The sequence below is a fragment of the Cenococcum geophilum genome (assembly GCF_001692895.1).
Source record: "Cenococcum geophilum 1.58 unplaced genomic scaffold K441scaffold_70, whole genome shotgun sequence".
Classification (NCBI taxonomy): Eukaryota; Fungi; Ascomycota; class Dothideomycetes; order Gloniales; family Gloniaceae; genus Cenococcum; species Cenococcum geophilum.
In genome coordinates this window covers 89,212-115,203 of record NW_027137628.1, presented here as the reverse complement: position 1 = coordinate 115,203, position 25,992 = coordinate 89,212, and the positions used below count along the sequence as shown (strand labels likewise).

The 25,992-nt window shown below is 37.7% G+C and overlaps 4 protein-coding genes across 4 annotated transcripts; 3 read left to right on the top strand and 1 right to left on the bottom strand.

Annotated features, from left to right (window-relative positions):
• Window positions 1–6,039: 6,039 nt before the first annotated feature.
• On the bottom strand, window positions 6,040–6,234 carry K441DRAFT_589628 (uncharacterized protein; the record flags this gene model as incomplete). The annotated part of the gene is made up of 1 exon (XM_067644779.1): window positions 6,040–6,234. A coding segment is annotated over one exon (195 nt), but the record flags the coding sequence as incomplete, so codon positions are not given.
• Window positions 6,235–9,195: 2,961 nt separating this feature from the next.
• Window positions 9,196–10,058, top strand: K441DRAFT_669364 (uncharacterized protein). The gene is made up of 3 exons (XM_067650131.1): window positions 9,196–9,282; window positions 9,342–9,805; window positions 9,852–10,058. Exons 1-2 carry the CDS (start codon window positions 9,268–9,270, stop codon window positions 9,708–9,710), a joined length of 384 nt encoding a protein of 127 aa, XP_067497735.1. The 5' UTR covers window positions 9,196–9,267; the 3' UTR covers window positions 9,711–9,805; window positions 9,852–10,058.
• A 13,567-nt stretch (window positions 10,059–23,625) lies between these two features.
• Window positions 23,626–25,713, top strand: K441DRAFT_323784 (uncharacterized protein). Its single transcript, XM_067641187.1, has 4 exons — window positions 23,626–24,021; window positions 24,075–24,218; window positions 24,277–24,489; window positions 24,545–25,713. The coding sequence occupies exons 1-4, from the start codon at window positions 23,796–23,798 to the stop codon at window positions 25,483–25,485; spliced, it is 1,524 nt and encodes a 507-aa protein (XP_067497734.1). The 5' UTR covers window positions 23,626–23,795; the 3' UTR covers window positions 25,486–25,713.
• K441DRAFT_429342 (uncharacterized protein) lies at window positions 25,663–25,866 on the top strand (the record flags this gene model as incomplete). Its single annotated transcript, XM_067641618.1, has 1 exon — window positions 25,663–25,866. A coding segment is annotated over one exon (204 nt), but the record flags the coding sequence as incomplete, so codon positions are not given.
• Between the last annotated feature and the right edge of the window lie 126 nt (window positions 25,867–25,992).

Sequence of the window (25,992 nt, the reverse complement as noted above, 5' to 3'; positions counted from 1 at the left end):
CCCCCATAGTTAAAGGAAGTTAATAATATCTTCTCCTATAAGGAAGCAGGAAAGCTACCCTAATACTATTAGGGCGACTATACTATTGACCTAGAAGAGGGACAGGAGGCCCTATATAGGCTGCTCTATAACCTCTTAGCTAAGGAGCTAAAAGTCCTAAGGAAGTACTTAGACGACGCCTTAGCTAAAGGCTGGATCTGACTAAGTACTAGTCCCGTAGGGGCACCTATCCTCTTTGTACCTAAAAAGGATAGGAAGCTGCGGCTCTGTATAGACTATAGAGGCCTTAACAAGGTAATAATTAAGAATCGTCTCGCACTACCATTAATTAGTAAGACCTTAGACCGCTTAGTAGGTTCTAAGATCTTTACTAAGCTGGACCTAACGCATGCGTATCACCGCCTTTATATCCGTTATGGCGATAAATAAAAGACGGCATTCCGTACGCGCTACGGCCACTTTAAGTACTTGGTTTTGCCTTTTAGGCTAACTAATAGACTAGCGACCTTTTAGGGCTATATTAATCGGGCCTTATTAAAACTAGTAGACGTCTTCTATATAGTCTACCTTAATAATATTCTAATTTTCTCTGAAAATCTAGAGGAATACTAGCGCTACGTACTAGAAGTGCTACGTAGGTTGTAATAATATTAACTATATACAAACCTTAAGAAGTGTAGGTTTAGCGTACAAGAGGTTAAGTTTCTAGGATATATTATTAGTCCTAAAGGCATAGCAATGGATCCTAGCTAGGTAGAAGCTATTACCAAATAGGAGAGCCCTTAATCCTATAGGGATATCTAGGTCTTCCTAGGTTTTGCCAACTTCTATTATTGGTTTATTTATAAATACTCTACTATTATAAAGCCTATTACTAATCTCCTAAAAGGAGCAAAGAACGGCCGTAAAGCTAGGCCTTTTAATTAGCCAGAAGAGGCGGAGCAGGCGATACGCTGGCTCTATAACGCCTTTACGACGGCGCCGCTTCTGTAATACTATACGCCAGGCTTACCAACTTAGTTGGAGACTAATACCTCTATATAAGGCCTAGCAGCAATTATATTACAGCTGTTTAAAGATGGCCTTTAGTATTTAATAGCCTTCTAGTTTAGAAAGCTTTTGCTAATAAAGCGCAATTATAAGACCCACGATTAGGAGCTACTAGCTATCGTAGAGGCTTTTAAGCATTAGAGACACTACATTAAGGGGCTATTAAGCCGCCTAGAAGTGCTCTTAAATTATAATAATCTAAAGGGTTTTATAAAAGTAAAAGCCCTTAATAGACGGCAAGCCAGATAGGCTATAACCCTAGCTGCCTATAACTTTATCATTAAGTATAGGGCGGGAAAAACGAACCCCGTAGACGCGCCGTCAAGGCGACCCCTAGGCGTAGGGGGTCCGCTAGAAGAAGACACTATGCTACTACTACTTTAAAGGACTTTGGGAATATAGGGCTACTAACTCGAAGTAAAAGTCCTATTAGGTGTATAGGAAAGCGAGCCTTCTATAGAGGTGTCGCTTTTATAGCTATAAGCTGGCGACCCGACGGAGGTACGCCTGAGCAATGTAGCATTATAGTTTAACTGGGCAACCGGCACGCATGCTGTCGAGCAGCGTGTAATGAGGACCTAAGTTAGAGTAGTAAGCGCTTAAGAGAGTGCCTATGAGTCTAGTACGGAAACAGTCGTCGAGCTTATTAAAGGACTTTAAATTATAGATAACTTTGTGCTACAAAAGCGCAGCGACAATATAGATACGGCGAGAAGCCGTTAACGCGCCCGCTCAAAGCCAGTGTGGTAGTTTAATTCCGATGGACTACTTTATTACCGCGGGAGGCTATATATGCCCCTAGACCTAGCAGTTTATATAGAACTCCTACAGATCTACTATAATAATGCCCTAGCTGGGCACTTTAGTAAGAAAAAGACTCTAGATCTACTTACGCGTAAGTACTACTGGCCCAGTATAAATGCGGACGTTATAAGCTACATCTCTACCTATAATCTATGCCAGCGTATACATACGCCTCGACATCGCCCTTATGGTGAGCTTTAAGCGCTGCCTTACCCGGATTAGCCGTGGTAGGAGATTATAATGAACTTTATTACAGGCCTACCGCCTAATAGACGAGGCGATAAGGTATATAACGCGATATGCGTAATAGTCGACCGCTATACTAAGATGGCCTTATATCTGCCTATAGTAAAAACTATTACTGCAACCGAACTTGCGGATCTCTTCCTTAACGAAGTAGTACGCCATTTCAGAGCCCCTAGAGGGATTATATCTAATTACGGCAGTATCTTCACTAGTAAGTTCTGGTTGGAGTTATACTTTGCTGCGAAGATTAAACGTAGGCTAAGTATGGCCTTTTACCCGTAAACGGATAGGTAAACAAAACGCCAGAACTAAACCCTAGAGTATTACCTCTATATATTCTATAATAAGAAGCAGAGTAACTAAGCAGGCCTTTTATTACTAGCCGAATTCGCCTATAATAATGCTAAATATAGCACGACGGGTATAAGCCCGTTCTATGCCTACTATAGGTTTCACCTACGTCTAGAATATAAGGTTAAGGTAAACGATAGTAGTTCTATTCTAGCCGCCTCTAAGAGGATTAAAAGAATATCCCTTAAACGCAAAGCGCTGGCAAAGCGCTAGGAATACGCCGCTAAGGCGTAGGTAAAATACTATAATCGTTATTACTAATTATAGGTATATAAAGTAGGGGATTTAGTCTTGCTATTAACTAAGAACCTTAAACTAAAAAGGCTAAGTAAGAAACTTACAGCACGTTTTATTGGACCTTTTAATATAGCCAAACTAGTCGGAAAGTAAGCATACTAACTATATCTACCTACGTCTTACCGTATCCACCTAGTGTTCTATATTAGCTTACTAGAGCTATATAAATAATATAAGGGCACTACTAAAGACCCTCTACTAGGGCCTATTAAGCTAGACGATTAAGCGGACTAAGAGGACCGATATAAGGTAGAAGAAGTATATAGAAGGAAGGGACATAACCAGACCCTATAGTACCTAGTTAAGTAGAAAGGATAGCTAAAAGAATATAACTAATAGGTCCCCGTAGAGGATATTAATAAGGACGTAAAGGAGATATATAATAGTTACTTTATACTAAGAGGTAAACGGAAGAAAAAGTAGGTAGGAAAATAAAAAACTTTTAATTATAACTGAGATTACGCCCTACTAGTGGGGCGATAACGGAACGATGGTAGAGTAATAGTAGTACGCCGACAGAAATATAGATACTCTATAGCTCCAGCGAATCTTCCCTCTCTTCCCCTCCTTCCTTATCCTCCTCCTCCTCTTCCTCTTTATCCTCCTCCTCTCCCTCCTCCTTATCCTCCTTACCCTTATCCTCCTCCTTATCCCTTATAATAGGAGGCATATTAGCCTATAAGTACTGTTAGCATACGCTATAACGGCAAAACACCTGCGCTATAACACGTACTAAAGCGCGCATTACGTTAAGAATTCCTTTAAAAGTATGACGGATGGCCTGCAATTCCTGCACTTAGAGTAAAGGAAAATCTTCGCCCTTTAGGCGCTGGCGGAGACCGTGCTTGGCGCCGGTGCGTACTAAGGCCTTAATATCCTTTATAAAGGACTTCTAGGCGGCAGCAACGCGAGCGTTAAGGTTAGCCGTGTCTCCGCTAGTAACCTGCTGGCGCTTAGCCCTGTTAATAAGGGCGAGTAGCTCGTTTAGGCGGCTATAGAAGGCCTTAGGGACCTAGTTTATTAGCTATTAGAACCTAAACTAATATACTTAGACTTACTGGTTAATATAACTTATTTAGTTATTAGCAGTACCCATAATTACGGTTGGCCTACTTGCCGTAGGTAGCCCGCCTAGCGGTAGCTACACGCTTAGTATAGCGGAGGTAGATTAGTTCTAGCAAGGCTAGGGGAGCGGCTTACGAGTAATATAGGAGCTTTAACGGCGTCTAGTAGGGTTAGCGACGGCTATAAGCTAGTATAAAGAATACTTACGGAAGGTTCACCAATAAATAGACTAACAGCTTGGCGCTTGCGATTTATAGTTAATTAAAAGTTATAAAGAAGGCGAGTCGCAGGCTAAACAAATTAAAATAGAATTGGAAGGGAAATCTAATATCCTACCTAAGTGGGAACTCCTACCTTTATAGATCTCTATAAGGTCCTATTATTACATTATCCTATTATTACATTGTCCTATTATTACATTATCTAATTTACTTAAATTTATTAAAAACTTTTTATTTAGAGAAGGACAATAATAGCACTCCTATTGTATAATAACGTCGGCTAAGGACAGCCGCTTAAGAAGGGGGGGGGGTAATTGTTAGGCCATAGAGACGCACTGGCCGTAACCGGCTTAGCGCAGGCGAGGCGCAGGCGAGGCGCCTATAAAACGTAGTCGCCCCGCATCAGAGAACAGCAGAATTTAGTTCTATAGTTCTACTTCATTAAGAACCAGATATTCTTTGTATCCCGTTACTGTTATTACGTTACTACATGCCCTAAGGACCTTGGCGTCCTAATAATATCGGACTGGCATCTGGCGAACGCGGTTATTAAGTAATATACTCCTGGCGGCTGCTACCACGCTAGAGTTAGGTCGTGGAATACCAACTTAGCTGCTTATTTTACGAGTAACTAATTACGAGCGGTCCACTAATAGTATGCTTTATACTATAGCAGTAGGAGTTACAGTCCTACTACTGCTACTAGGCGTAGTAATAAGAGCATCTGTACTCGCTAGATTAAAGTCATTATTAGAGAGACCGCGTGACTTTCTTAATTCTTAAGCTGGATCTGTTTAAGCCTATACCCGTATTAGCGATCCCGCGTTTAGGGCGGGATTAACAGCACCACAAAATAAATAGTTAGTGAGATGGATAAATGCAATATTATAAGCGGTATTTAAAAGAGGTAGATAAGAGTATACAGAGGACTAGAATAGAGTTATTAGAAAGCTACTTAATTAGTATAACAATTAATCTTATAACCTAGGGCCACTCTACACTTTTATATAATTAGCTCTGCAGCGTCCTATACGCCCCTATCCGCAAGAGGCAATCCGTTATCTACCACAACACCACCGCCTTCTCGGTCAAGCCTGTCAACGTTTATGCCTATATCTTATAGTGCTTGTTTATATTTACGTAACTATTTATAGTTAGCAAACTACGGAGGATCCTTAAGCTCCCCTAACTTAGGGAGGGTTCCTTCCTATATATATATACTCACCGCTACTCTTAGTTAAAGGTAAGCCTTATAATAAACACGCCTACTACTCAGATCGTCCGTACTAAAGTTAGTACTAGAGACTTTGCTATCCGGAAAGCCTAATTTAATAAGTATAGCTTTACACCACTAAAACGTATCCTCTAAAAGATACTGGTCAATCTCTACACGGGATTAGTTAGCACTGCATTAGTTCTATAAAGAGGCTTATATACTAATATTATTAACTATATCTACAAAGGACATTATTATATCCTCTAGTACTGCGTACCTATAGTCTATAGTATCGGTAGCCTCTAAATATATATAATTTCTAAGAGGCTAACCAGACACACTATTTAGGCGATTTGGCTGCTTACAAATATTATAGAGGTTCCATAATCTACAAAAATCCTAAAGCTTAGTTTAAATAATAGGCATATAGACAGCAAGTAAGGCAATTCAATTATATATAGAGAACTTATTCCAATTCCCTTCTCGCTTAAGTTTAATAAAATATTCCTAGAGTATCCTTATTAACTAGGCCTTCTATATAGGACATAGACGGCTTACTCTTTATTACTTTAAAGCACCGCGTGTTATATATGCCCACTAGGATTTAATCCTCTAATTTATAACACTTATACCAAATATAAACGCATATACGAATAATATATCTTCTCTAGCAATAGGCTCCCCAGTATCTTTATTAACGTAGTTATCGCAAAAGAGCTGCGTGAGCTAAAAGTGGTAATCTGCTACTATGTAAGTCTCACTACCGTGGTTAGAATGTAGCAGCTCCGGCTAAGCACCTAGTGCCTTCACTATTCTTATATACTGCTTAACGACGCTTACGCCTAAACAGGCTGTAATGGAACAGTAGAGCCAGACTATACAACGCGAGTAGGCGTTAATTATAGCGTATATTTGTATACTAAACCTCTCCAGTTTATAATAAGCGTCAATCGACCACAGGTAGTTCGGCCTAGGTGTAATATACTCTCTACAACGGCGATCAAGGCGGTACTTTTAGGCTGCAACTCCTTTAGGATCAAGCTCCTTTACTATACGAAAAAGTCGGTTCCTACACTATAAGGATTAGTATAAATTATAAGGCCAGGAAGTACAAGCTTACTAAAATACATTATAATGCCTCAATTAAAAGTATATATAGAGGAAGCTCTTCCCATATAAGCCTATTATACCCTTATTAAGCTCCTCTTAAACAACCCGCCTAAGCTCATTATTTATTACGTCGATATTCTTTATATCAAATCTGCAAGGAAGGCCTAGCATTTTACGCAGACGTTTTAGCGCCCGGGGTAGTATCTTATAGCCTTCTCGCTTTAGAGCAAGGATAATATCAGCGTCACTAAAGGCGTAATTAAAGAATAAGATTATAACTTTGCTTTATAGGATAGGGTCTTAGTAGTTAACACGCGGGCTATATTAAGAGGAATTCTACTATTAAAGATTTCATTCAAGCGTTCGTTTAGAAAGCTACACCCCACGGTCACAAAAGACCTTAATAATATCGTCGACAGTATACTACTCACGGAGCTGTAAGATCTCGTCGCGATAAGATTGGTAGTCGATAGATGGAGGCATAGTAGTGCGACGGACGGATAAGTAGGGGGAGTAGAGGAAGTATTGGAGCTTAGATGGATTTTTTTAAGTTCTAAAATTAAGGCGTCTTAGACACCGCGGTAGATCCTTTAAATTAGATAAGATCTACTACAGTGACCAAGACGCCTTAATTTTAAATAGTAACTAAAACTCCTTAATTTTATAATTACTTTAAAGATAAATAAATATATATATATTATTTTAAATTAAAATTAAAATACTACTTAATATAGCCTTATTACTTAGTATATTAATTAAAGGTAATAAAATAAAAGAAATCTACGTTGAATTTACTAAATCTATCCTTATTATTAATAATTAAATATAATAAATATTTATAAAAAAAAAGAATAAAAAAAATATAAAGTTNCCTTTAAGTAGTTATAAATATTATTAATATAATTTTTATAGTACTAATAAATTAATAAACTCTTTTCCTTAATAATAATAGTAGTAAAAAGCTTATACTATAGTTATATAATTGCTAATTAATTCTATTTAATAGTAATAATATAGATACTATAATAGGTATAAAATAATATATAAGCTATAATATCTTTTTTATAACATTCTTTATAGAGCGTTTTATTTAAATTTATTTCATCCTTTAAAATACCTACTAATCCCTATTCTTTACTTTTAAATATACCTCTTACTACTTTACTACTTAATAGTCCTATTTATAGTAATATTAAATAATTTAATAATTATAGCGCTTATATTAAATAACTATAAAGTTATTATTTAACTTTTACTTAAGTCTTTATTAAAGCAGAGTTAATTTTAGTTAATAAGTACTATACTTTTAAAATACTTAAGTATATACTACTTTATAATAATATAAGCTATATAAGGCCCTATAGGATTAGTTTAATATATAAGCCATTTAGTTATATAGTAAATAACTTAGAGTACTTTAAAATAGATTGGTAATATTATAGCATTATAGTAAAGGCCTTACTTAATAGCTAAATTAGAAGGCGCTCTATATTATAATTGACTTATTCCCCCCCCTTTTTTATATATTAAATATATATATTACTACTTAATTTTAATTTATAAGAAATAGCTTTTTACTTTCTTATTAAACATTTATTACTTTACTATATAAATTAAAAAGGTTCTAAAGTTATTTTATAATTTAACTTTAAATTAATAAATATAATTAGTACTTTAAGTTATAAAAGTGTTTAATTAGCTTAAAATTAGGTAAAGAGGAAGATATTTAAGCCTAATATTAATAGTATTATAAAGGCATTAAATTTTCNAGAATTATATAGAAATTAGTAATATTAATATATTAATATTATATAGTCTTTAAATGTCTTTTTATAATAATTTAATAAATAATGCTATATATAAGTAAAAACCTTATTTTTTATCTACTAAATAAATATTAGCCTATTAATAGCACCTTAATATATTAAGTGGCTAAGTATATAGCTTTTTAAGGCATTATTAGTATTAAGCTTTATCTTTTAAATTATTTTAATAGGCTTATTAATAAGGACTTATTTATACTTTCTATTTATTATCTTTTTATTANAAGCTAATTTATTAATAAAAACAAACTATATATATCTATAGTTATATCTCTTAAATTTTACCTTTTAGTATTAAAAAGTATAAATAATAAGGATTTAGTAAATTTCTATAATTAATTNGCTTTTTTTTATTTTAAAAAAGGTAACTATAAATAGACTTTAGCTATAGCGACCAAGACGCCTTAATTCTAAATAGGCTTTTAGCTATAGTAACTAAGACACCTTAGTTTTAAATAGGCTTTTACTATAGTAACTAAGACGCCTTAGTTTTAAATAGGCTTTTACTACAGTAACCAAGACGCCTTAGTTTTAAATAGGCTTTTACTGCAGTAACTAAGACACCTTAATTTTAAATAAGCTTTAACTTTAAGATATCTATACACTAATACTAATACGTCCTCCCCCTACCCCCCCTACTCCTCTTATACCCCCTTGCCCCCCTTTTCCTCCCCTACCTCCCCTTCCCCCCTTCCCGCGACCAGCACGACTTAGTCATGGCTTAGGGCCACGCGGGCGCAGCGAGCACTTCTTATTTACTAGACGGCACTTACTACACTAATGGCCCAGAGTCTTCTGGCTATAGAAAGCCGTGTGATATATCCTATAAATAAGCCCGTTTGCAGCGCAGCGGTCATAGGCCACTAGCTGCACCTCACTATATGAACCCTCTATTAAACGGGCGTGGGCTATCATCTCACAGCGACGAGCCGATAGCGCGCCCCACCAAATTAGACCTATGTAGCCAAACTGCCCAGCCGGAGCATCCGTAACGCTAGCATTTTATAAGTCGGCCTAATATTGGGTTGGGGGAGGGAGGCCAAGGGCGGCAGCAGCGGGGGTAGGGGCCGGGGCATTAAAGGTGATGGTGGTAGTAAATCTATACAACAGTATTAGCTAGAGCTACTAGACATAGCGCTAATATACTCTATAACATACCCAGGCCTGCCAGCAGGTGCATTATCCTTATCATCCTCATCCTCATCCTCATCCTCATCCTCATCCTCATCCTCATCCTTATCCTTATCCTCATCCTCATCCCCATCCTCATCCCCATCCTTATCCGACGAAGGAACATCCCAAATATCTCCAGAAGAAGCAACAGGTGGGCGGCGCGAGGGGCGAGATAGGCGGCCCAGCGGCGCAGAGAGCGCAGAAGCGGCGGAGGGCGCGGGCGGTAGTAGTGGTGGTGGTAGTTGTGGAAGAGGCGGAAGGCGTGGAGAGGAAGGAGGAGAGGGAGTCTTAAGAATTTTATCGATTAAATTATTAAAATCTGATATCCTAAAGAGCTTAATAAAGAAGTCGTAGGTGTTTTAGATCTAGCTTCTTTAAATATAAGGAGGTGGCATCTATATACTACTAACAATGGCTATTATAGTAATAGGTGAAGAATATCTAAATAGCTACAGCACTATTAGCGTCTGCTATAATAATAGAAGAATAACTAACCAATAAGAACTTTGATTTCTTAAAGCTTGAGTAACTACGTTACCTAGAGGCCTATAAAATCTCTCTACTACATCTAGTGGCATTACGGCGGTAGATAGGAAGAGCGTTAAAGAAGCTAAATTTGAGTTNCTATAGAGACTNCANAGCGGTAGTAGACGTNTNAGAAATAGATTTATTACTAGAACACCAGAAATCAGTATATAAACTTTACCTGCTATACAATCTTAAGCTTCACTTATATGCTAGATGTAGAAATTAAAATAAATGTAGATGGTTGGAATCTCATGGTTTTTGGTGTGAAAACGCGGAGATACAAGCTTGGATTTTTCGCGAAATTTTTGACATTGGCGGTTTGGTACGTATGGCCCACCATAGTCTAGCTCTGACGACGGTCGTCTGGCTTTGACGGTCGTCTAGCTCTGGCGACGGTCATCTGGCTCCGGCGACGGCCGTCTAGCTCTGACGACGGTCGTCCAGCTCTGACGACGGTCGTCCAGCTCTGGCGACGGCCATCTGGCTGCGGCGACGGTCGTCTAGCTCTGACGACGGTCGTCTGGCTCTGACGGTCGTCTAGCTCTGGCGACGGTCATCTGGCTCCGGCGACGGCCGTCTAGCTCTGGGACGGTCGTCTGCTGGCTGTCGTTCTGGTGTCTTCCTAGGTAGGGAGGATGTAAGGAAGGGTAAAAAATGAGGTGGCTACCTAGGTGTGTATATAGGGTATACTTGGCAGGGCACGTGTAGAGGCTATCGGGAATATAGCGGGGACCCCGTATATACGGAGCTTTGTGTAGAGCCTCGTGTAGAGCCTTATATAAAGCTTTATATAGAGCTTTGTATAGAGCTTTATATAGAGCTTTATATAAAGTTTCGTGCAGAGCTTTGTATAGAGCTTTATATAGAGCCTTATATAGAGCCTCTATACGCAAAGCTTTATATAAAGCCTCGTATAGAGCCTCGTGTAAAGCTTTATATAGAGCTTTGTGTAGAGCTTTATATAGAGCTTTATATAGAGCTTTATATAGAGCTTCGTATAGAGCTTCGTATAGAGCTTCGTGCAGAGCTTTATACAGAGCTTTGTATAGAGCCTCGTGCAGAGCCTCTATACGCAAAGCTTTGTGTAGAGCCTTGTATAGAGCCTTATATAAAGCTTTATATAAAGCTTCGTACAGAGCTTTATATAGAGCTTTATGTAGAGCCTCTATACATAGAGCTTCGTATAGAGTATTGTACAAAGCTTCGTATAGAGCTTCATGTAGAGCTTCGTGTAAAGCTTTATATAGAGCTTCGTGTAGAGCTTTATATAGAGCTTCGTATAGAGCTTTGTGCAAAGCTTTATACAGAGCTTTGTGTAGAGCTTCGTGTAGAGCCTTATACAGAGCCTCTGTACGCAGAGCTTCGTATAGAGCCTCGTGTAGAGCCTCGTGCAAAGCTTTATATAGAGCTTCGTGTAGAGCTTCGTGTACGAATTCGTACAAAGCTTTATATAGAGCTTCGTGCACAAATTCATACAGAGCTTCGTGCACGAATTCGTACAAAGCTTCGTGTAGAGCCTCGTGCAGAGCCTCTATACGTAGAGCTTTATATAGAGCCTCGTGTAGAGCCTCGTGCAAAGCTTTGTATAGAGCTTTAAGCAGAGCTTTATATAGAGCTTTGTGTAGAGCTTCATACAGAGCTTCGTGTAGAGCTTCGTGCAGAGCTTTATATAGAGCCTCGTGCAGAGCCTCTGCATCAGGATTTTTTTTTAGGCATATTGTTGCAAGCAAAAATCGGGGTCTATAAAACCTGCAGGCGTAAGTCGCAATTTTAACATTTACGGCAATTTGCAGCAATTTGCTACAAACACATAGATAGGGTAGACGCGTATATAGGTAGCCTATGTGTTTATAGCAAATTACTGCAAATCGCCGCAAATTGCCAAAATTGCGACTTACGCAGGTTTTGCAGACCCCGATTTTCGTTTGCAATAACGAGCCCAAAAAAAAAATCCTAATGGAGCCAGTAGTAAAGCCTTAGACCCTTAAAGGAATTTAAGGATAATACCTAAATTTATAAGTTAATTAGTAAGATTAATAGTTTAAAGCACTAATAGATAGTAGAGTAATGCGGAACTATATCTTACTAATAGTAGTTAAAAGAATAGAATTACCTTATAGATAGAAGGAATAATTTTACCTATTAGTTATAATTTTAGGAGACCTAATAGCCTATAGAGGAGGGATTATTAATTTTAAAATAGGACCTATTTAGATAACTATTAAAGGAAAATAAATTAAGATATTTTTTAATATCTTACTATTAGAATAGGATAAGGTAGTATTAAGAATGCCTTAGTATAAGGCAGTATTGCTAGGGTGTACGGTAGGGAGCAGGTAAGCCGAGCATAAGTTACGTAGGGAGTCGATAGAAGAGGACGATATGGTAATAAGGGTAGGCAATAGCCTCATACGGAGACGAACCGATAGGGGAGGAAGGAGGCTGTAAGCCCGAGGAGCTTATAAGGGGTGGTCAAGGCCTAGCCGAAGGCTAGCCTTAGTAGCCCCTAAGAGCTCCCGGGATGTAGCCGAGTAAGGGACTAAAAGTACCCTTATACTTAGTTACAGGAATATAATCTAAAGATTAATTAGATTATAGGCTAGGTCAATATTAAAGATACTTAATAACATAAGATATAATAGTAAACTAAGTTAGTATAGTACTAAGTTAGAGTAATATATAAAGAGACTAAGCGAGGCTTAAGTTATATACTAAAGAGATACTATAAGTATNGNAAGAAACTATAGAGNCTANAAANTAAAAAGCNAGNANANTATATAGTATAGGACTATAAAATAGAGTTAGAACTAGGAATAAGTCTAAGGTTCTTTTTAACTTATAAGCTTACGGAAGAGGAGTCTAAAGCACTTAAAGAGTTTATCTAGGAGAACTTACAAAAGGGATATATTAGACTATTATAGTTATTAGCAGGTTATCTAGTATTATTCGTACTAAAGAAGAACAAAAAACTTAGGTTATGCATTAACTATAGATAGTTAAATAGCATTACTTAAAAGGATAGGTATTCTTTACCCTTAATTAGTAAAATTTAGGACTAGATAGGTAATATATAAATCTTTATAAAGATAGATCTAAGATAGGTGTACTATTAGATTAGGATTAAGGAAGGCAATAAATAAAAGGCAGTCTTTAGGTTAAGAGAAGGACTATATAAATTATTAGTTATATAATTTAGGTTAACAAATGTACTAATAATATTTTAGAAAAGAATTAATAGTGTGTTAGGAAAATACCTTAATAAGTTTATTATAGCATACCTTAATAATATTATTATCTACTTAATGACTAAGGAAGAATACGGGGAACATATTAAATAGNTCTTAAAGAGACTATAAGAAGAATAGATGCTAGTAGCAATTAAAAAATATAAGTTCTTTATAAGGAAGACCGATTTTATTAGATTTATTATTAAACTAGATTATATTAATATAGACCTAAAGAAGATTAAAGCTATAGTAAGTTAGTAAGAACTAGAGAATGTAATGCAGTTAAGGTTATTTTTAGGGTTTTGCAACTACTACTAGAGGTTTATAGTATAGTAGTTAAAGAATATTAAACTATTTACTAGGCTTATAAAGAAAGAGGAACTATAGGTATAGGGAGATAAACAAAAGAAACTATTTAAGGAACTTAAGGAATTATTTACCTAGGAGCTAATCCTTAAAATTTACTAACTAGGACTAGATATAGTTGTGGAAATAAATATATTAGATTACGCACTAGGAGTATATTTACTATAAAAGTATAAAGACGTATAGCATCTAGTATTATATTACAGTCGAAAGATAATACTACTAAAGTTAAACTATAACGTCTATAATAAGGAGTTATTAGGTATAGTTATAGTACTTAAGGAATAGAAAGCATTCTTATAAGGCGTAAAGAAACTATTTATAGTTAAAACGGATTATAAAAACCTAATGGGGTTCCTAATAATAAAAGAACTTAATTATAGACAAGTTAGATAGGCAGAGATACTTATAAAATACTATTTTAAGATTTAGTATACTAAAGGAACCGAGAATATAAGAGTAGATGTACTTAGTAGAAAAGCTAAACTATAGAATAAAAGAAACTATTAGGAGTAATACTACGCAGAGATAAGGATAGATAGATTAGATATAACCACCTTAAACTAATAGTAACTTAAGAAAATAATAAACTAAAAAGAGTTTACAAGATACTAGAGAGCTTTTAGGCGTAAAGAATTCTAGAAGCACAGCTAGAAGATTTATAGATAGATATATATAAGAATTAAGAAACAAAGTACATCCTAAGAAGCATAGTAGAGCATTTTATAGAAGATTTCTATAAGGGAATAACTTAAGGACATAATGGAGTAATAGGCTTAGTGTTAAGGCTATAAGAAGAATATATTATTAATAGAATCTAAAATATTATAAGAAAAGTAATAAAAGAGTATCTAAATTGCTAAAGAAATAAACTAATAAGGCATAAGCTATACGGAGGGCTATAACCTATTAAAATACTAGAGAGACTATAGGAGGTTATATTATAGGACTTTATTATTAAGTTACTAAAGTTAAGAGATCCTATTACCGGATAAGANNANNACGTAATCTTAGTAATAGTAGATAAGTTAACTAAATAGGGCTACTTTATAGCATATATAGAAGAAATCTTAGCGGAAGATATCGCTAAAATCTATATTAAAGAAGTGTTTATAAGATATAGAGTACTAAGTAAAATTATATTAGATAGAGATCTAAAATTTATAGCAGCATTTTAGAAGGTATTCTTAGCGGAGTAAGGAGTTAGAGTAGTAACTTTTACTATATATTATCCGTAGACAGACAAATAGATAAAAAGATTAAATTAGATACTAGAACAGTATCTAAGGTATTATATTAATTATATATAGAATAATTAGGTATCGCTATTACTAGTTATATAGTTTGCATATAATATAATACTATGAAAAAGAATAGGCATATTACTATTTAAGGTAAATTACGGATATAAGCTAAGAATATTATTATTACTATAATAAGCAAAAAAGATAAGTAGTATAGCTAAAGAAAGAATAAAGATATTAATAAATCTTTATATAGACCTTACAGAATTAGCAAAAAAGGTATAAAAAAGAATAAAAAAGTACTATAACGCTAAGAGATCTAAGGGACCAGATCTTAAGGAGGGAGATAAAGTATAGCTACTATATAAAAATTTTAAGAGTTAATAACTAAGTAAGAAGTTGGACTATGTTAGGCTAAGACCCTTTAAAATTATATAAAGAATTTCACTAGTTACGTTTAAGTTAAACCTACTAGCTAAGATAAAAATCTACCCTATATAGCATATTATAATGCTAGAGCTAGTATATAGAGATATTAAACTACTAGTTTATAAAGTAAACACGTATAGAGGATAAGAGGAAGATAAATAGTAAGTTTTAAAAATTATTAGTTATAAAAATATTAATAATAAAATATAGTATAAGGTTAAGTAGATAGGCTATAATAAGACTATCTAGAAGCTATTAAAAAATCTAAAAAACGCTATAAGAAAGGTATAGGAGTATTAAAAGAGATTAGGTTAGGCAGTATTAATAAAAAAGGATCGCTAAAGAATAAGTTACCTAAAGGGGACCTAAGAAGAGCAGTTGCCGAACTACTTAAATCTATTTCCTTCTTAGCTAGAAAAGAATCCGTTCTTTTATTACTAAGTTCCTATAAATCTTATTTTATAAGTTTTTATTTCTTAAAATAAACCTTCTTATAAACCTTCTTAAGATGGAGTAATTAAGTAGATGCTGTAATATAAGCATTTAGGGCTTTCTATTCCGCATTATAAGAACATTCTAACTTAATAAGGGCTTAAGATAACTCGCTATTAAGATAAGCAATAGTAGATTAAATATAAGACCCTAAGATAGATTAATTAAGAAACTAAACGACTATTAAGAGTAATAAAGCGCGTATATTTAGTATTAGATATAGAGTAAACGTTATAAGATAAATAAATATTTACTTTAGTGCACTCTAAGTAAGAAAACAGTTATTGGGAGGATAGACTTACTAATATAATATAAACTAATCCCTTTTTCGTATTACAAGAATATAGAGATAGTATAATTTCACTAAGTAATAATATTGTAATAATAGTGCGAGTATGACGTTAGGCGTGTAAAGAAGAAAAAGCTTTAGGTATAATAAATAATAATATTAACTAAATTAATTAAACGGATATTATACCTCTAGTAGATAACTTAGAGATATTATAAATCTTTAAGGACAAAGATAGAAAGGAAGGAGATAGTATTATAGACGCTTTAAGTACAATATTATAACTACTAAGAGAGGAGTTAAAAGTAGCTAGTTAGTTAATTAAGGTATAGTCTAGAATAAAGCTAATAGAACCATATAACGAGAAATAGTAACTAAGGTTATATAATATACTACGTATTAAATAAGAGGGATAGGAGGAACTTACGTACCTTATATATAAGACGTACTTTATATATAAGGAGGATTTCTTAGAAGTATAGTTATATATTTAAAGGACCATAGTCCCTACCTAGATAGTTCTTCTCTCCTTATAGTAAATCTTAGAATATAATTGGAGTTAATCTATTAGGTAACTACTCCACTAGTTATATTTATATTGTTAACTATTCTATACCTATATACCCAGCCTATTAACAAGTCTACTATAGTATTTCTTATAAGGCTTCGTTATATAAAGCTCTAGAAGAGGCCGCTAGGCAATACACGCTTATAAAGCAATATATAGTACTAATATCCCCCCACTAAAATACTTATAACTTATTAACTATAATAGTTATTTATATAAAATTTTAAATATAGCTTATTAAATAGTAAATTAAGCTTTTTATAAAATAAATATTTTAAATTTTAAAGCTAGTTTTATTTTATATATAATATTAAAATATATTTATAAAATACTTATAACTTAATAACTATAATAATCTAAATATAATATTTAATAGTAAGTGCAAAGCCGCTACAGCAGCAGAACACGCCCACCACTTATCCAATAAAGAAATAACCACTCTCAATTAAATCTACGGCATAACATGCCTTAGAACTAATGTACGCATTACAGCCGGAAAGCCTACGCGACATAGGAGGGTCGCAACAGACTCGAAGGTGGGTTAACATATAGAAAAACGCGACACCACAACAAACCCAATAGGGGGCGACCTAACCACAACAACTAAAGGACAACGACCAGAAGTGGTAGAAACTCGTAGACATCCTAAAAGACATTAAGGAAGATCTAGGGAAGGGAGAAAACGAACACCTACGCGTAGGGGTAGCGCGTGCGGCCTAACAGGCAGGATAGATCGCTTGGGAACTATGGGCAAGGCATAATAGGAACTATAACGCTATAGAGGATAGGCTTAGGCGAATTAAAGATGCGATAAAATTATAGGGAATACTAACTACGCACTTAATAAAGCCCTCATAGGCCAATATCGCTACTAGCGCCTGACTAGCGCCCCTCTAGCGCCTCCCTAGCGTAGCACCGGTAAGGTCTATAGTTAGGATCTAAATACTAGAGGCAGTAGGAGCAGAGCTAGAATAGATCCTTATATTAATCAGAATATATATACTAAAGGCAGTAGTAGTAAAGGTCCTATATAGTAATAACGTAGAGGTTATACTCCCTAACCAACAGGTAAAGGACTAGGCTATTACCTAGGGAGATACCCCTAAGTATAAGATCCTCCGCCAGGACTACCTAGTTAAAGTAATTAGAGTACCCCTTAATACACAAGTAGAAAGCGGGCGAGGCGCTATAAACCCATAATTTATTTAAAAGATTACAGAGGCCACTAAAAAATTAGTCTTAGAAATTATAATATCTAGAGTTGCATAGCTCTATAAAGTATGTACTATATATATAGGAGTATTACTAGGGTTCTAAAAGGTTAAAACATGTAGCACCCTAATAATTAACCTACCGACCTAGGAGATGCAGGCGGCTATAGTATATAAAGGAATAGTTATAAATAGCCTCTAGTATAAAGCCTGGCTATACTACCGCGCAGTCTAAGTACGCTAATACTTTAGATGCTAGTAGTAGGGCTATACTTAGAGTGTATGCGGGAGATAGGAAAGGTACGGGCGGTGCGCTAATATATATAAGACGAAGGACTGCCCTAAGGACAAGAGAACTAGATACGTAAACTGCGGTAAAGAATATAAGGTATAGTAGAAGACGGTATATAAGACCTTCTAGGTGTACCTAGAAGCTATTAGGATAAGATAAGCTGAACTATATTAGGTTACGGCTACGCTATAGGGAAACGCATATAAAGAGAAGGAGATAAGCACGATAGGTAACGGCGGCTGAATAGTCGCATAAAGAAAGAGATCTAGGGTACTCACCCTAATGGGGGCACCCTCCGCCCAACCAGCAGCAAAGCGGAGCGTGGGACGCCCGCGAGGCAGCACTAACGCCTTTAGAGACCCATCCCAACAAAGAATCCTAATTATAACAGCCCTAGCTAAGACGCCCTAGAGGCGAACGGAAGACACCTATAAGTTACTAGACTAACTAACACTATAAATAGACTAATAATAGTATAATATAACTACGGTTACTTAAACTACAGAGCAACACGGCCCCTATTTAACAGCCTAGACCCAAAAGAATATTAGATAGTAGCTTTATAGGAACTAGCATATAATAAGTAAACACATAAAATATACCAACTAAAAGGATACTACCTCCTATACGAACCAAACCCAGCTACCTATATATGCTTCTTAGTTAGTTAACGCATTAAAACATAGGTATGGAGCTACTATAGCATCAGCCCTAATATAGACAAATTATAACTAGCTACCGACTGGGGCTAAATTAGTATAATTAATATCTATAACCTAAAGGATAACAAGCCCTAAATTGCTATATGGGGTCTACTTTAATAGACTATTAACACAGTAAAAGGCGAGGTAATAGTCCTAGGGGACTTTAACGCACACTATATATTATAGGGAGGGCAGCAGGCCATAGATAAAGTATAGGTAACCTACTTACTAAACGAGCTAGAAACGCGGGGCTTTGCCCTAACTACCCTAACTAGTAAACCTACCTAGAAAAGAGGAACCTAAGAGAGCATAATTAACCTTATATTTATATAAGAAACGCTTATAGACTAACTAAAGTTCTGTGGACTAGAGGATATATAGGCAATTACTACAGACCATATACCTATATAGATAGCGCTTAATGTCGCCGCACTAGCGCAACAAACTTATTAGAGATACGCCACTAATAAACTTAACCAGGAAAAATATACCTAGGAAGTCACTAATAGGCTAGCAGCCATACTATAAGTATTGCTAGAGGATATCTAGAGGATTATAAGCAACTACCTAGAAGAATACTGCCTAAAGGCCTAACCTAGTAAACACGCCCGCCGCGAATAGTCGCCGGAGGCGGCCTAGCTACTCGCGGGCGTAAAGAGGGCGAGGCGATAGTACAGCGTAATGGGTGAAGCCTACTACTAATAGAGCTATAAGGCCCTAAAGAATAGGCTTAAAAAGATAATATGGAAAGAGGTAGAAACAACTAGCGCCAATTTCTAGAAAAAATTACCTTAGACGCCTCTAAACCACACAATAAGGGACTTTAGCGCATATTAAAGTGGAGTAGGTAAGCCGCCAAAGAGACGCTAGGGGACCCCTACCTACCTACACTTTGCTAAATAGAATAGGACCAGTATATAAACAACAATAAGGAAAAAATTAAAATACTAGCAGAAAGGTTCTTTTTAGGCGTGGGCTAAGTAGACCTATAGGATATTAGCAGCTAATCCCTCCCCTTACCCATTAAAATAAGCTATACGATATTAGTAAAAGAAATAAAGGACGCTATATAAAAGCTCCCTACTAGTAAAGCGCTAGGGCTAGACAAGATCCTAAATAAGGCAATTAAAGCTATGGTAGAAGCGATAGTAACACCACTTACTAAGGCCGTATCCGCCTACCTCTAGAGAGGCGAACTACCTAAATGCTTTAAAGCAATAACCACGGTTGTCTTACGAAAGGTAAAGAAAAAAGACTACTCCCTTCTAGGAAGCTACCGCCCGATTACCCTAGAAAACACCCTAGGTAAGCTTTTAGAAAAGATAGTTATAGAACGTATATAAGAAGCGGCGGAAGTATAGGAGCTATTACTATGGATATAAATAGGAGCAAGGAAGAAACGATTAACCCTCTTAGCTCTCTCCCTAATTACCTCTAGTATCTAAGCGGCATGGCAAGCTTACCTAGGATGCACTGTATCTATACTAAGCCTAAACCTAAGCGGAGCCTTTAATAACGTATTATATAAAAGACTTCTATAGATCCTAAAAAACAAGGGCCTACTAGATTAGATAATTAAGTTTATCTAAGTATTCCTAACAGGGCGTACTATAAAAATTATAATCGAGGGATACGAAAGTGAATTAATACTAATACCTATAGGTATCCTATAGGGATTACCTCTCTTACTAATCCTATTCCTCTTCTTTATATCCAAACTACTAGAGATATTTAATAATAGCTAGGATATAATAGCCCTAGGCTTTATAGACGATATAAACTTAATTATATAGGGAAAAACAGTAGTAAAAAACTGCACTAGGCTAAACTAGGCGTATAATAGGTGCATTACATAGGCAAAACGGCACGGCGCTAAATTCGCACTAGATAAATACTAGCTTATCCACTTTATAAGGAAAAGAAGGGCAAGTAGCGATTTAGCCTTAATAGTAAATATCTAGGGCTGCGAAGTAAAACCAGAAGCTACCCTTAAGATCCTAGGGGTCTAGGTAGACTCTAGACTAAACTAGAACAAGCATATTATATAGGCGACCTATAGGGGAGCAGCCGTATTTTTAGTAGTATTATGAATTATAGCCTTAATATAGGGACCCTTATTTAGACTTACACGCCTACTATATATAGCAGTCATAAGGCCAATAATGCTATATGGCTCCTAAATCTGGGGCCTAGGACTAGGCGGTAAGGTACTAGTAAAAAGCTCCCTAGCGCTATTAGCTAAGCTATAAAACTAGTGCCTATGTAGAACTATAGGGGCCTATAGGAGAACACCACGCGCCGCATTTAAACGCGAAGCGGCAGTCCTACTACTAGACGTTTATATCGACATAACCGCTATATAAAGAGCAGTCACAGTACAAGGTTACCTAGTGGAAGAAAAAATACGCTAAACGCTAAAATATATATAAGGAATAAGATATATATAAGGAGCGAGGGCCCCTTAAAGGGGAGGCACGCCTAAGCATATTAGCCAGGAAGCCCTCTACCTACAAGCGGTAGAGAGAGAAAAGGAAATATAGGAACTGCTAGCCTACTAGGCAGAGACACGGCGCCACATCGGCAGAGCGCTATAATGGCGATAGAGGATAGGAGGCTACTAGCATAGATAGAGGTCTACTATACTAATTATAAGATGGGTAGATCTTAAATAGAAGCGACAATAGAAAGAGGTAGTAAAAACATAAGACGCAGCCATATAGAACACCCTATAGTTAATACCAACTCTCCCCCTATACGAAGGACTAATAAAGGCAGAATCTACAGCCGCCTTCCTACTATAGACGGAGGTCCTAGGTCTAAACGCATGGCTTATAAGTATCTATGTTCTAAATACTATACCTTAATGCACATGCGGATAGCCTGTTTAGATAGTACACTATATACTACTATTCTACAGCTACCGATTAGCAAGGGACTAGCTACTCGCCAGCGCTAGCACAAACGATATTACCTAGATGCTCTCTATAAGTAGGGGCTTATAAGCAGCAGCAAAATGGCTTATAGGATAAGGTATCCTCTAGTAGTTCTAAATAGCATATAAGATCTAACAGGAGGACACTATAGGATATGCCCCGTTCCAGCCCCCTAAGGACTAGTTACCCCCCGCTAAGCTATAGGCGGCATACTAGCGTATCGCCAAACCCTCCTACTACTCCCCCCTAGATCTTCTAATATACCTAAGAAGTATAGTACGCAAGGCAGACAAAAGATATAAGGATACACTAGCTAGGCGAAGGCGGAACGCGTAAGACTAGCTGTAAGGATATACTTAGGTTTTTCCCCCTTATAGGGATTTTTCCTATATAGATAGGTAGTAGCCTGTATGGACCTGAAAAAGGGACCGTATTGGGCAATAAATAGAACTAATAATAATAATAACTATAATAGTTATTTATATAAAAATTTTAATATAGCTTATCAATTAGTAAGTTAAACTTTTTATTAAACTTTTTTAATAAAAATTGTAAAATATAAATATAAATATAAAATAAAATATTTAATTAGAAAAAAGGCTATTAAATATTATATAAAATAGTAATTTAAATATTTTTACTTTATAAAAAGGTTGACTTATTAATTAATAAGCTATATTAAAATTTTTATATAAATAACTATTATAGTTATTAAGTTATAAGTATTTTATAAATATATTTTAATATTATATATAAAATAAAACAATATATAATATAGCTTTAAAATTTAAAAATTTAAATTTTATAAACCGCCTGGCGGCAAAACTGCAACAGGAAATGGAGGTTCCCTTTTGCGGGCAAAGCGCCTCGCTTGTCAGCTCTCGCTAAGCCAAACCCGTGCGTCGACCTCAACCATAAAAGGGCAGTCATCCCCCAATCTCTGTATTTTATCTTTCAATCCTCTTCCTCATCCTAAATCTCCTAACGCCCTGCTATCTCTTTATTGGATCGCAACCCCGACCGTGAGGCATTTTTCACCAACTTAGCATTAATGCAAGCGCTGCACTGCCCTCGTATTCCCAATATCCCGTGTCTCATACTAACGATAGCGCAGAGCAGGCGTGCTTCGGCCTCTCCCAATGTCGCACCCATAGTTTAATTCCGGCATCCGATGGGCGCTCTCGTGCTGCCTCCAGGATTCTCGCCTGAAGACGATGCTTCCACGCATCGGTAGCTGTTTATTCCACAAATTACCCGAACGACCTATACTGTCCGAGAAGCACTCTTTTCGAGCAACCTACACTTGACTTAGACCTGCATCGCCCCTTCAGTCCTTAAGGGAACTCTGTATCAGCAAGTTCCGTAAAGGGACAATTTGAAATCCTTAAGCCGCCCCAACTCGTCCGGCGTCCCGGTATTACCCCGTTGCATAGATCGACTGGCCAGTGCTTTCATGAATTTTCAGCTGGATGCCTCGCTGGGTCATACGACCACTCCTGCTTGGGATGCGTCATCCTAATTTTAGGCTGCTATCTGTATCCCAGTCACGCAGTCTGGCATTCTTGCGGCAATACAGAGCAAGATTGCAACCTCAGCTCGGTCACAGGCGGAGCATAGATGTAAACGGCCGTGCGGCTATGCTAGGCACCTCTTTGGAGCGAGATAGCGCAGCAACTCCATGACAGCGGCTTGCAGGACGCGTCACTTCGCATGAATAGTTTGGAAGGTTGCAGCGCTGTGTTGCAACGTGATCAGCCGGGTGGAGCTGAAGCCACGAGCCAATCACTTGGTTCGAGTAAAGCAACACCCCACGCATGTGGGTACTCCTGAATCCTTCGGCGTCACCCTCTTAATCCTATCTCTACCGATGATCACAGAATCATATGGTAATCGGTGATTCACCTCGAGTCTCAGATCGATGGAGTTCTTGGTCAGCTGGGGAGGCGCGGGATCACGGAGACGATGATGGCAAGGATATAACGGGAAGAGCAAGGCAGACTATGGGGCGCAGGAGAGAACCTTGCTTGCCGCCCCCCCCGGGGAAAAAAGGGGAACATACAGGTTCTGCACTTCATCCTCGTTCGTGACTGGCCAATTGTGTTGGGAAATGTAATGCTGACGAACACTGCCGGTAACGGAGTTTAGCAGCTGCAGTAATGGCGACCACTCTTGATACCTTCCGGTTCCCTCGCTCTTTCCCTGAATTTGTACCCTATCATGGTCCCCCAAAGCCCAAACATATGCGACAATGTACCCGCAAAGACACCCGGTCCACTTCGGATGAGTGGCCTGATATTAACCGAATTCTAGAGACCGCACTAGAATCGGAGGCTGCATTGAAGAACAAGAAATCAGTCATACCTATGACGGGGACTTATTCAGGTATGGTTTTTACAATGAGCTTGAGCAGACGTTTATCTAACCAATGTACACAGATAACGAAGATGCTCGTGAAGATGGCACTTTGATTCTGAAAGAACAGCAGAGTTGCCAATTAAGCCGCGAGGAGTCTCTTCAGGCCCCAAACGTTGAGCAAATGGATGCAAGCCCAGATTATCTTTTTGAGAGAAGTAGTCCAGGTAAATTCTCTGCTGACCAGCTCATTGCACAAACGTAGTCCTAATAATTATTTACTAGAGGATCCGGTGGTCATTGAGGATGACTCTGCCGATGAAGAGCTTAATGATGGGGCAGCAGATGACGAATTAGATGGCGACCAACCGGAGCGCCAGAACGAGGGCCTTCCTAGAATCGTCGGTGATCAAACGTATAGCTTCGGAGGGGAGGATATATCACTAGCTATAGCGCAGCATTTTGTGCATCTAAGGGACAACAGAGGCACAAGTCAAGGTAAGTAGCCCTCGCGTCCAAGATTGGAAGAGCGCATCTTACTTACAACCAATAGAAACTGTCTTGGGACACGAGGAAAATCCCAACGACGATCTAGACGTGGCGAGCCCATATCTGTCCACCCAAAGGAAGCGGAAGCGCTCTCGGTCCACCGACACTGAAACTTACACTGGGCAAACGTCGGATCCAACTTTGGAACAGTGTCCAGATAATACGCATGTGGCGAAGCGACACGGCTCGCTCTCTTCTCGTAATAATTCGGTTTCTGACAGCATATCTACACGTGAACAGGCTTCAGCGTCTCACAGCAGCACACATCCGCAATTCGATAGTGTTAATAGTGAAAACAGTAGTCATGATGATGGCAACGATGTTAACGGCCGAGTCAGCGGCGATGGCAATGCCAGCAATAAAGAATCGAGAGTTAACCACGACGAGGATGGAGGTATTGCTGATAATAGAACCCCGGCAAAAGCGAGTGCGGTGATTCCACAGCCAGACCTTACTGATTCCGAACCTCGTCAGGAAAGAATAACGGAAGACGCTCTCCCACAAGATGCTGCCGAGAATCGTGCCGATAGGGGGTGTGAACGGCCTAGGAAAAAATCGAGACAACAGCCTTCATCTACTACTGTAGGAGTTACAGCACAGCCTGCGAAGCCTCTAAGTGCCCAAGGTGGATTTCTCTCTTCAGCTGTCCCTACACGACCCTCAGTTACAAAAATTGGAGTGCCATCGTGCAACAGTAATGGTGATAGATCACCTAGACTAAGTCGACAGCAACTGACTCATATTACGCTGCGGCCTATCTCCTCAGGGGTGTCATTCTTGGGGACAATTATCCAAGATGATCGCAAGGTACCGACGTTCTCTTATAGTCAGTCGGTAACACTCGTAGAGGATGTGCTCGGCGATGTAGGGCATATTGATGGCGTCAACATTATGCCGCTGGCGCTCAACTTATGGCTATTGACTGGTTTTCTCTATGCCCTTTAGGATACATCCCGCCTTGCGGCAAAGCCAACAGCCATGCAAGTAAGCGGCATCTGTGGCGATTCCGAGGACGATACGTATACTTCATGCGGTAAAGCTACTAGTATTGGGGTCGTTCCCTTGATGAATGATGGACGCTCAGCCGAAGATGAGGATGGTTTGAGCGATAGTGACGTTGATCGCAGCCACGGTGGTGAATATTCCAGAGAGGATGATGAGTCTGCGAGCACTAAGGGGCATAGCCGATGGTTGGCATCGGACGACGAGCGCTTACTTGCATATAGGGGGGGTGAATATCTAAGGCCATGGAGGTGGATATTTCGCCAATTTCCTCACAGGACCGAGGGTGCAGTACGCACGCGCTATCACCTCTTGCAAGGGAAAGTATAGAAGGTCTCCGTCTGAGCCAGGCAGTCTACTGGTTCTTCCCTCTTAACATGGATGCCCATTAGAAGACAATGGGTGCTGGGACGCTATTCATAAGGCTGTGCATAAACAATATGCAGCTCA

What these genes read in the sequence shown, in the direction of transcription:
- K441DRAFT_323784 (XM_067641187.1), top strand. Translation starts at nt 23,796, where the DNA reads ATGGCGACCACTCTTGATACCTTCCGGTTCCCTCGCTCTTTCCCTGAA. An exon ending in TTTTGAGAGAAGTAGTCCAG is followed by an intron (nt 24,219 to 24,276) that starts GTAAATTCTCTG and finishes ATTATTTACTAG; the next exon opens with AGGATCCGGTGGTCATTGAG. An exon ending in CAACAGAGGCACAAGTCAAG is followed by an intron (nt 24,490 to 24,544) that starts GTAAGTAGCCCT and finishes TACAACCAATAG; the next exon opens with AAACTGTCTTGGGACACGAG.